The sequence below is a fragment of the Eubalaena glacialis genome, chromosome 13 (genome assembly GCF_028564815.1).
Source record: "Eubalaena glacialis isolate mEubGla1 chromosome 13, mEubGla1.1.hap2.+ XY, whole genome shotgun sequence".
NCBI classification, from domain to species: Eukaryota; Metazoa; Chordata; class Mammalia; order Artiodactyla; family Balaenidae; genus Eubalaena; species Eubalaena glacialis.
Window position 1 is genome coordinate 49,825,587 of NC_083728.1, and position 12,293 is coordinate 49,837,879.

The window sequence follows — 12,293 nt, forward strand, 5'->3', positions numbered from 1 at the left end:
CCGTGTCCGCCCTCACTCTGAGGACGTCACTTTCGTGGCCTCACCTGACAAGCCTGAGGCCAGCACAGGGGCCCTTCTGGAGCCCAGCCCTGCAGGGGTGCTTCCTACAATGGAGGAACGGCGTGGACGAGGACCCCCCGCAGCAGCTACTCACGTTGTCGTTGGGATACAGGACTCTGGAGATGTTCTCAGCCAGGTTCCGGTCCAGGACCGCCTCGATGTAGCCGCCCACGTTGACTGAGGGCAGAGAGCGGAGTCAGGACCCGCGTGCCTGCTGAGGCTCCCGTGTGCCCTGATCGGTCTGAGGGCAGCGTTCCCGAGCAGAAGGCGCCCCACAGCTGCTGCGCCGACCGGCCCACACCCCGCCCCAGGCCCCTGGCTCTTTCCGGAGGGTGCGGGGTCCCTGGGAAGTCCAGGGCTCACAGGGAACCCGCCCTCAGCCCTCCCGCAGTGGGGAGCCTCGTGGGCTGTGGGTGCAGACGGGATCTGTCTGGGATCAGCCACCGGATGGGGACAGGAGGGGACGCACAGTCATGGAGCTTGAAGTCGTTGGGCGCCTTGGCGGACCACAGTCTCATGGTGTTGACGGTGTTGTTCTTGTAGCCCGGCACCGGGGTGTCGTACGGCATGGCCAGCACCACCTGCCGAGGGAAGACACGGTCCCCAGGCCTGGGCCACCTCCCCCCACGGGCTGGGGCAGCTCGGCCTCGCAGGAAGCGGCCCACCGGCCCGCCCTCCTCCGGCTTCGCTCCTTCCTCCTCAAACACACCCAACCTGCCCCGTGTCCCTCGCACCTGCAGCCCCGGCTCGCACACGTCCTGAGCCGGGAGCACCCGAGGCCGCCTCCGGTGGGCCCTGACCACACGCCAGGCCTTCTCTAGCTTTACCTTTGACACCGGCGTCGACTGTCACCTGGCTCCTCGGTAGCCCCTCCTCCCGTGTCCTCGGCCTCCCCCTCCACGCCTGCCCTCTTCTCACTCAACTCTGCGTGGGCGATTTCGGGACTCACCTAACCTCTCCCCACAGACAGCTGCTATTTCAGACCATCTCCCACGTCTGCGGCGAGGCTCCTCCTGTTGCCTTGACCTCGAACTTCAGCAAAACCAAAGCAGCCTGCACACTCCCTCCCGACAGAAAACACTGGACCTGCCCTCCACCCCCGTCCCAATCCCCACCTGTCCAGAAGCACCAGCTCTGCTCTTGCCGAGCACAGGAAGAGGTGCACAAGTCTCAGGTCACTTCCACCCGCAGACCCTCCCACGGGCTTCTCACACTCAGGCCTGCTTTCGGGGGTGCTTCGTGTGCGGCTTCAGGAGGTGAAGGCAGCTCCAACGGCCACAAAGGACTGCGGGGCGGGGCCCCCGGGGTAAAGCCCCAGCATCACCCTTCCCTTCCCGTCTCCCCGCAGCCCTGCTCCCCAACCCTGCCTGGCCTTGACAAGCCCTGCAAAGCATGTGCAACCTGCTCCTTCCCTCTCCACGGCCAGTCCCCCAGGGGAAGGCCCTCACTGCATGGCACCTGGGGTGCCGAGTGGTCTCCAGGCCTCCTTTCATTCATCTTCTACAAGCACACACACCTAGAAAACCAGACCCCCTTCTCTGCTTTTCCAAATTAAATACAACTTATTCTGGCATCTTAGGCCGCCAGCCTGCCCTGGCTCCATGAGCCTCAGTTAAGACTTGAATCTGGATGACTCACTTGACCCCTGTGACTCACAGGCTTGCCCTGTTTATGCTCTACTGCCCACATCGCTGCGGTGGCGTCTTTCTTACTTATTGCAACCCCCCCCCCCCCGCCCGCAAGAAGCTCTCCTCCGCCCTCCGCGGTCTCTGAGCCCGGGCTGGACTCCGCGTGTGCACCCGCCGGTACGGCACCGCGTTCCGCCAAGCTCTTGGTGCTCCTGCCCCGGCGCCCCCAGGGCCCAGCTGGGGGGCGGGGGTGCCGTGCTCCGTTGCAGGGCATCCACCCAGCCGCCCCGCACGCCCAGAGCTCCGACAGCTCAGAATAACCAGTGAGCTGCACTGAGAGCCGGGGCCACATGCGGGACCGGGAGCGAGGGGTGAGTGCCTGCCCCACGGGGATGCGGGGCTGGTCCTACCCCCTCTACTGGGGTCAGGGCGGCGGGGGGTCAGTGGCCTGCCCCTTCCAGCGCCGACCCGCTCACCACGAGACACCGCCAGTCTCAGCTGACACGGCTCCCGTTAAACTAGTGTGGCTTCACAGTTGGTGTCTGGACAGTCCCAACCGAGCGTGGGGAGGTGGGTCCCACAGGGAAGCCCCAAGGGAAGCCGATGCGACAAGGCAAGTCGAGGGTCCCCGTGCTCAGCCCCCCACCCCCCAAGAAGCGCCCGTGGTACCTGTGTGTCCAGCCAGCACACGCCCTCGGGGCTGTGCTCCACTCGCCCGTAGAAGTGCACGGGCAGCATGTACTCCGGCCGCGCCTTCTCCCAGGGGTTCCCGTAGCGCAGCCAGTCGTCCGCCTCCTCCACCTGGAAGGGCGGCAGGTGAGGGCGGGGGAGACGGTCCTGGGCACTGGCGGACCCTGCCCTCCGCCCGCACTGACCACACCATCCAGACGATGCTGCCCGGCACGGAAACAAAACTGCAGCCTATTTACAGCGCAAAGGTTTCCAATTCCGGTCAAGGCTCTGTTTAAAAATGAACACTTTGGACTGTTAAAGAAAAAACTCATATAAAATTAGAAGAATAAATCAAAGTAAAAAGATGTTAAGAATTGCTTGAATTCAGCAGTAAGAGGAAGAAGTCCTGGGGCACATCAACGAACCTCGAGACGTTACGCAGAGTCCACACATGACTCCATCCACGTGACATGACCAGGACAGCCAAGTCACAGACAGAAAGATGGCCCTGTCTACACCACACGTCCAGGACGGGCAAGTCACAGACAGAAAGATGGCCCTGTCTACACCACATGTCCAGGACGGCGAAGTCACAGACAGCAGGATGGCCCTGTCTACACCACACGTCCAGGACGGCCAAGTCACAGACAGAAGGATGGCCCTGTCTACACCACACGTCCAGGACAGCCAAGTCACAGAGACAGAAGGAAGTCAAGTCCCCAGAAAGAGCATCTGGGTCATGCTTTTAGGACGGTGACGTCGCTGAGGTTACTGCTTCACTGTGCCCGTCTCCACAGAACTCCCGGCAAGACTGTCCTGCCTGGTGCAGGCAGATACTCATCACAGGACTGGTCCTGCCTTTGACCTCCTGTACGTTAGTGAGATTCCAACATCAGAGCCTGGCCGTCTTCACAGAGCAGTTCAATGAGCTGTCTGCAGAAGCAGCATCTTCCCAAGTACACGAGGCAAGGGGGTCTCCCTTCTGGAGCCCCTTCTCTGATAGGAAGGCTGGTCTGTGGCCCCCGTTGGCCACCAATGCTGCTTTGTGACCACTGCCCACGTTTACTTGTGCTACAGCTAAACTCCGCTAAAAGCATTCTGACTGAGCAGCTCCCTTGACAGAAGCGTGGGAGTTGGCAAGTTGACCACCGGCCTCTCATCCTAGGACTCTCTTTAAATTGTTATGCAAGATGGCAAGAGGCACAGGAACAGGGAACCAGAAGGAAGAAGTGTCTGTGGTCAAACAGATGGAAAGAGACAGAAACGACCACCCAAACCTTCCTCCTTACGACCGTAACACCCACCGGGCAGGGAGGAGCCGCAGAGTCTCTGTCTTACAAACACACACATCGCCTCAACTACGAAAGAGCTGGAATGGGCCACAGACCACACGTGTACAAAGGCTGGCTCACATCTGACAGATACACACACATAAATAACTGTGACTAGGGAATTCCCTGGCAGTCCTGTGGTTAAGACTCCGCACTTCCAATGCCGGGGGTGCAGGTTCGATCCCTGGTTGGGGAACTAAGATCCCACATGCAGCGCGGTGTGGCCAAAAAATAAAAAAAAATTAAGAAAAAGAAAAAAAAAAGAACCGTGACTAAAATCACCCAGAAGGTGGCAGGAGGAAAAGTACATTTCTCCTTTCAAGGTCAGAGGGAGTATTTCTATAAATTAACCAGTGGCTACAAATCTGTTTTGTTTCCTTTTACTTTTGGCCATACTTTTCTTGGCTAACGTTTTATTATGAGCATTTTCAAACGCACAGAAATGCCAAGGAATTGACAGTGAACTGCACACCCTCCACCCAGGCTCTGTCACTGCTACCATCTTGCTATACTTGATAACCACGTCTCCTTCCATCCATCCATTACTTTTCTGATGCATTTCAAAGTGAGCAGTTCATCCCAGACATCTGTCCACTCCTCCCCTGAACACTTCAGCAGGCATGTCATTAAGGACAGTCCATCACGTGTTTATTTTTTAGGTTAACAGACGCACAGTGAAATGCATAAATCTTAAGGACAACATTGGTGAGTTCTGACAATTGCACACACCTGTGTGACCCAAACCCCATCAAGACAGAGGACATTTCCGTCACCCCAATCATTAGCTTCTTCGTTCAGACTGTATGACTTTCCTGTTACCAGCTTTTTGATCCTAACTCCAGCCCTGCTTTATCTGTGACTTTTAGACCCCAAATTATTTAAACTATTCTCCACCCAAGTGGAAGAGTGCTGCCTTCCTTTTTGAAATGCCAAAGTGAGGGGAAAGGCCCACCTCACCTAAGAGGAGGAAGGTGGGACTGCATTGTGAATCCTCCATTTACCAGCAGGGTCTTGACCGTGTTACTTCTCTGCCTGACGCTTTAGAATTGAGGCTCATTCTTCCTAAGAGCCACATTGCTTTGCAGAGTCCAGCCCCTAACCCCACAGGACGCCACCACCTCGCTGGTGTCAGACAGCGAGGGCAGGTGGGAGCAAAGCCTGCAATAGCTGTTCTCCTAGCGACTCCAGGCCAATCCTCCTCTGCGGTGGGGGTGGGCTGGGGGGGTGCCTTCGCTCTGTGAGAGACGACAGAAAACAACACCAGCTGGTGGCGTCCTCAACCCACAGTGTCTCCTGTGAGGCCCAGCTGGGCTCTGGCCCCAGCCCACCAGACGTCCTGTCGCCACACAGAAGCCGTGTGCAATGAGCACATGTGGGCGACGGGCCCTGCCGGCCGTGGGGACGATGTGGAAAGCACGGAGTGCCCAGAACTCCCAGCACTGCCCACCTGCCCACCTCCGCTCTGCCAAGGACCAGCACGCAGCCTCTCCAGGAGGAGCAGAAAGTTCAAAAGCAGAACCGACAGTGCCTGGCTATTTTCTCGTGTGCATGAGAGCTGCAAGTGAGCAAAGGAAGGAAATCGCACCCACCTGCCAGCCATTGACAATCTTCTGGTTAAAAATCCCAAACTCATAGCGGATTCCATAGCCGTACGCCGCCAGGCCCAAGGTGGCCATCGAGTCAAGGAAGCAGGCTGAAAGTCCAAACACAAAGAACTTCTTGGGATCAAAGACAGTCAGTAGACCCAAGGCCTCTGGAGTCAAGGCCCAGACACCAAGTCAAGTAGGCGCCGCAGGGCCGGCCCCCAGGGCGTCAGGCAGTGGACCAGTGGTGACCGGTCACCTTCAGGTCTCATGAAAAGGAAAATGGAACCCCACTCTGATGCCCTTCGGCCTGAGAGCCCGGGGCCAGGCCAAGACAACATCCACACGGGGGCTACTTGGGGGTGTGGGAAGAGGGACGAACCCCACAGAGGACACTGCCAAACTCAGCTCATCTCAACACACTGTCCCCTCCTGCCAACGTTCTCTTAGGGACCCTTACTCAGGCTGCAGGCCTCCCCACCCTCGCACGTTCTACTTGAAATCCAAGCAACACCACAAAACATCTCCCCACACACTGGTAAAGAAGGCACAGAAGTGGGGCCTGCAAATGTACATTTCAGCACCCACAGCGCCAAATACCCAGGTGCCAAAGTGCCACCAGGGCCCCCGGAAGGTGCCGCCAAATGGAGTCCTTGTTCCGATCAAAATGTCTTGAAAGCAAACCACCATGATTTGAATAAAGATTCAGAAGGCAGCCTTATTAAACTTGTGGATTAAAAAGAACACAAAATTTTAACAACGGAACACCAGCACATAAGACACATGCCAATTTACCAAACACGCACAGACCTGGGGGTGTCAGGCCCTCTGCTGAGGAGGAACGACAAGAAGACCCACAAACTAAGACCTGGGCTCTTGTTCTGAGGAAATCATTCTTGCAGGAAGGACGCCGCACGCGAGCTACCGCAGGCTGGGGGTGACCCAGGTCTGCACGGCGAGGGGAGCCGTGGAACCAGAGGGGCCCAGAGGAGTCCAGGGGGAAGGCCGGTGGCGCCGCCCAGTGGCAGGAAAGGTGCCTGGAGTGGACGCGAAGCAGCCTGATGCGGCCTGAGGACCCGCGGGGCGGAACGGCCCACGAGCTGACACGCCGGCCTCAGGGTGGGCGGCCTGGAGCTTCCCTCGAGCTTGGGGAACAGGTTCAGTTTTTACTGACTGAGCAAGGACTAAGTGGGGAGATGACCACGCTCAATGAAATGCCGTCAGGGCAAAGGGGACCGAAGCCCGAGGGGCTGCCCTCTGCCTGCCGGCCTGGACGCCGTAACGCCGTCTGCAGCGGGAAGCGACGGCTTAGCGTGGTGCGTGTGACCTCACCTTCGCAGGCCACACAGAGCCCGCACCCGCCAGTGGGGTACACACGGCCTTTCCCCTGGAGGCGGGGCAGGCCTGGCCGAGGGTTAACCTAGAGCCGGGTGCTGCTGTGCTGGACAGAAACATACGCTGCGCCTATAAGTTTTCAAGAATTTAACTTAAATTCTGAAAACATGAACACATACACACCACTCACCCAGATAAATTTTAGGGCGTTTGCTCCCTTTACAAAATGACAGCTCTCAAAAGGGGCAGTAATGCAAAGTGTATTACTTTAGGGCCCCGTACACACAAGGGCAGCACAGAACTTGATCATCTCTGCTCCAGAAGCACTGTGCCCAAAAGCCTTGAAGGACACAGTGACATCAAATCTCACTGTGACTACTGTTTCCACTTCCAAGTTCTTAACCCAGCTCCTTCCCCCCATAAAGGCTGGCGAAAATAATTAAAACAGAAAAAAACCCCACAAACTTCAAACTGGGTATATTCTCAAATAGGGTGGCCCAAAGGAGCAGTAGCTCCAAGAGAAACAGCTCTGCTATTTTAGAGCAATCTGTTTACTGTAGTAAAGCAGGAACAGTTGCTTTAAGCTGGGCTACATTCATAAATTGTGCGTATGTGTTTCTAGCCCTCTGTCTTTCTCCCAGTTACTGGCTGTGGAGGTGGTTGGTATATTGCAAACTCCTCCTGGCACCAGTTCCCCAATACTGGCAAGCCTGGTCACCATAATTATGAAGCACCCTTTGTGTGAAAGAGAATATATAATTTGCATTTTTTTTCCCCTACTGGTGGCAAAGATTTTGACCCGGAGGACACACTGTCCCATCCACTCTGAGGGACCAATCTATCCCCACGGACCAGTGCTGGGAGCATGGCTGATCTTGGCCTTGCCATGTGCTGCTCTCTGACCAAGGCACTGTGTCAGGAAAGGTCTGTCCTGGACAGGAGCCCGGGGTTACCTGCCAGCCTCCCCAAGCCTCCATTCCCCAGGCCAGCATCCTCTTCTATTTCCTCCAGTTCTTCCAAGTCCAGCCCCAACTGTGAATAAAAACAGAGGTAACATTTTAATATTACTTAACATTTTCCCTCAGCGATAGGTGGAAAGATATTTAAATCTTATGAGCTTATATCAATCAAAGGTTATAGAGTCTGCCTTCTTTTAGACTTGCAAATCCAACATTAAAATCTGGTGTTAGGATGCGGAGAAAGGGGACCCTCCTACACTGTTGGTGGGAATGTAAACTGGCGCAGCCACTGTGGAAAACAATATGGAGGTTCCTCAAAAAACTAAATATAGAGTCACCATATGATCCAGCAATCCCACTCCTGGGCATATATCTGAAAAAAACTCTAATTGGAAAGGACATATGCACCCCAATGTTCATTTCAGCACTATTCACAATAGTCAAGACATGGAAGCAACCTAAATGTCCATCGACAGATGAAGAAGATGTGGTATATAGTCTACTATGGAATATTACTCAGCCATAAAAAAGAATGAAATAATGCCATTTGCAGCAACATGGATGGACCCAGAGATTATCATACTAAGTGAAGTAAGCCAGACAGAGAAAGGCAACTATTATATGATATCACTTATACATGGAATCTAAAAAATAGTACAAATGAACATATTTATAAAACAGGAACAGACTCAAAGATACAGAAAACAAACTTATGGTTACCAAAGGGGAAAGTGGGGAGGGATAAATTAGGAGTATGGGATTAACAGATGCACACTACCATATATAAAATAAACAACAAGGATTTACTGTGTAGCACAGGGAACTATATTCAATATCTTGTAATAACCTATAATGGAAAATAATTGAAAAAAAAATAAAACTGAATCACTTTGCTGTACACCTGAAACTAACACAATATTATAAACCAAGTATACTTCAATTTTTTAAAAATCTGGTGTTTAATCAATGCATGAAAATGAAAGCTTCCAGGTATTTCAAAAGCTGCCGAATGACTTAAGAATTAACAGTCAAAATGAGACATGGTTTAATAGCCAGAGATATTGACTGCCGCGTTATTAACCTACTTACAATGGACAGATTATAACATGTATCCTAAAAAGAAGCCAATGCTTTTAGTAACTCTCTACTTTCCCATGGTCTAATGATATTTACATGACATCTTTTAAAGCCAAAACCTAAAAGCACTTTTCCTATCTATTCCAACTGCATTCAAACAATCTTGTGAAACAGATATGGTACGTTAAACATCAGAGGGAAAGCACCTGATTTAAAACCATTCAAGAATGCAGATCTTGGGGCTTCCCTGGTGGCTCAGTGATTAAGAATCCGCCTGCCAACGCAGGGCACACAGGTTCAAGCCCTGGTCTGGGAAGATCCCACATGCCGTGGAGCAACTAAGCCCGTGCGCCACAACTACTGAGCCTGCACTCTAGAGCCTGCAAGCCACAACTACTGAGCCTGTGTGTCACAACTACTGAAGCCTGCACGCCTAGAGCCCATGTTCTGCAACAAGAGAAGCCACTGCAATGAGTAGCCCGCGCACCGCAACGAAGATTAGCCCCCGCTCAGCACGAGAGAAAGCCCGCGTAGCAACGAAGACCCCCGCCGCAGCCAAAAATAAATAAACAAACAAATAGATAAAAGAATGCAGATCTTAAGGCTCTCAATTAGGATAGATGGATAATTGTTCCATTAATCTGGCTTTAGTGTATTAAACTTGACAAATTGCTCATTAATTACTTTTTTTTTTTTTTTTGGCCACGCCACATGGCTTGTGGGATCTTAGTTCCCCGAACAGGGATTGAACCCTCACCCTCCACAATGAAAGCACAGAGTCCTAACTGGACCGCCAGGGAATTCCCTCATTAATTACCTTGATCAGTGTGGTTTCTAAACTTTTTGATTTCAGGAAGACCTAAAGAGTTACTGTTTATTGAGATTATATCTATCAATATTTATCAAATTAGAAATTAAAATGGAGAAATTTTTTGAAGTATATATGAATTCATCTTAAAACAACAACAAACTCATTACATATTAACACAAACAACACTGTTTAATGGAAAATAACTATATTTTTTAAAACAACCAAAAATATAATGAAAAGGGTGGCAGTGTTTTACATTTTTATAAATCTCTTTAATGGCATTCAATCTGTTAAGATATCACACACAATAGAGCCTCTGGAAAGCCTACCGTACATAGACTCATGCGAATAAGAATAAATAGTTCTGACTCAGAGGACCCCTTGAAAAGGTCTCAGGGACCCCGGGGATCTCCAGACCACACTTTGAGGATATGACAAACTGCAAAGGGTGGAAGCTAAGTTGTGAGAAAATTAAAAACATTAGTCATAAAGATATGATTTAGTATCTATTAAATCAAATGGTATTAACACGTACAACAATCTGATTAAGATTTCAAAATACTGACTTCCAAATTTCAAATTTGAATTTCAAAATACTGACTCTTACAGCAATTTCAAAGAGTGTGTTCCACCAAAATATTTTGGGTGTGTGGGGGAGACAGGATGTACCTAATAACACGTTACCAGCTCAACATTAAGAAACGTGTTTAACTGCCACGTTTTCCAAACTTGACGCTGGAACCTCTTACTCCTGACACGTCTCTTAGCTCAGAGACCAGACACTCAAGGAAGACAGGCCCAGGGTGCATGTGGGCAAGATGTTTTGTTCCTTTACGTTTTTACCTGGAATGTTGTAGGCACACGTCAGCCTAGGAAGGCAAATTTTGCCTTGATTTTGAGAGCATTCAGAAGAGGCACAGAAGTAGCTAATTGACAGAAAGGCTAAAACCTTCCTGGGACTTCCCTGGTGGCGCAGTGGTGAAGAGTCCGCGCTCCCAATGCAGGGGGCCCGGGTTAGATCCCTGGTCAGGGAACTAGATCCCACAGGCACGCTGCAACTAAGAGTTTGCATGCCACAACTAAGAGTTTGCATGCCACAACTAAGGAGCCTGCCGGCCGCAATTAAGACCCAGTGCAACCAAATAAATAAATAAATAATTAAAAAGGGGTGGGGGGGGAAACCTTCCTAAAGTGGGCTTCGGAAACAGACGGAAACTGAGCACAACAGAGCTCTCTTAACAACCTGACTCTTCCTTATTGAGTTATAACCCACAGACCACAAAAGCGAACAAGTTGATGGTTTTTAGCATATTCACAAAGCTGTACAACTATCACCACTATCCAGTTTTAGAACTTCATCCCCCCAGAAAGAAACCCCCTACTCAGTAGCAGTCACTCCCTACTTCTCCCTCCCTCACTTTTCTACTTTTTGTCTGTATAAATTTGCCTGTTCTGGACATTTCTTGTAAATGGAGACATACAATATGTGGCCTTTTGTATCTGGCTTCTTTCAATTAGAATACTATTTTCCGGGTTTATCCATGTTGTAGCCTGTGTCAGTACTTTTATCACTGTGTAGTAGTCCGCTGTATGGCCATGCCACACTGAAAGACACCTGGTTGTATTCACCTTTTGGCTATTATGAATAATGCTGCTATGAACATTCATGTACAATTTTTTGTATAGATGTATGTTTTCTTTTTTTTAAATTTTAATTTATTCGTGTATAGTTGATTTACAATGTTGTGTTAGTTTCAGTTGTACAGCAAACTGATTCAGTTATACATATATTCCTTCTTTTTTAGATTCTTTCCTCATATAGGTTATCACAGAATACTGAGTAGAGTTCCCTGTGCTATACAGTAGGTCGTTGTTGGTTATCTATCTTATGTACAGTAGTGTGTGTATGTTCATCCCAAACTCCTGATTTATCCCTCCCCCCCCACTAGAAGTATGTTTTCATTTTTCTCAATATAAACCTTGGAGTGGAATTGCTGGGTTACACGGTAATTCTATGCTTAACTTTTCGAGTAGTTGCCAGACTATTTTCCAAAGTGGCTCCACCATTTTACTTTCCTACCAGATGTGATGATGAGTTGCTGCCTCGGCATTTTACAGTATGACAGCCCTGCTCACACTCAGAGTCTGGGCATTTAGATAAGGACTCAAGCTGAGGATTCCCAACCAACGTTCCCACTTTGCTTTTCCCAGTAAAAATAACCTTTTAAAATAACCACTTAGAGTTGGGCCTGAAACCACCTTGTAAGTACTAAGTGCTTACTGCCCTGCTCTCTATCTCCTGCTTGCTGGCAACCTGGGACAGAGGACTGCCCTTCCCCCCAACCCCCATTTCTGTAAGCAACAAGTCTTGTGACTTTGCTTACTTTATGTGGGTGTATTGCAACTGTACCTTCAATCAAAGTGATCCCAGGGTGTGTCTTTCCCCAAAGTGGGAGCATGGATGCCGACCCCACGTGGGTGGCTTGTGCCTCCTCTTTCAGCTGGCCATAATTTGCGTATTCTTAATTTAATACACTAGCTTCTCAACATAGCAGCATATGAGGGTTCCAATTTCTCCATATCCTCACCAACACTTGTTCTCTGTCTTTATGATTACAGCCATTCTAGTCGGTGTGAAGTAGTATTTCACTGTGGTTTTGATTTGCATGTCCCTGATGATTAATAACGCTGAGCAACTTTTCTGTCTGTCATTCTGTTATTTGGATGTAAGAGTTCTTAATACATTCTGGATACTAGACGCTTATCAGATTTATAATTTACAAATATTTTCTCCCATTTTGTAGATTGTCTTTTAACTTTCTTCATAATGTCCTTTG

General features: G+C 50.3%; 1 protein-coding gene across 1 annotated transcript in view; it reads right to left on the bottom strand.

The window, feature by feature from the left end:
- The window catches only part of PYGB (glycogen phosphorylase B), a 54,272-nt gene that overhangs the window by 17,387 nt on the left and 24,592 nt on the right, over nt 1–12,293 (bottom strand). Inside the window, exons 3-7 of the mRNA XM_061209591.1 lie at nt 7,563–7,641; nt 5,281–5,384; nt 2,358–2,489; nt 530–641; nt 155–237 (exon numbers count right to left, since the gene is read on the bottom strand). Of these exons, the coding sequence (XP_061065574.1) occupies nt 155–237; nt 530–641; nt 2,358–2,489; nt 5,281–5,384; nt 7,563–7,641 (510 nt within the window). The remainder of the gene's footprint in view (nt 1–154; nt 238–529; nt 642–2,357; nt 2,490–5,280; nt 5,385–7,562; nt 7,642–12,293) is intronic.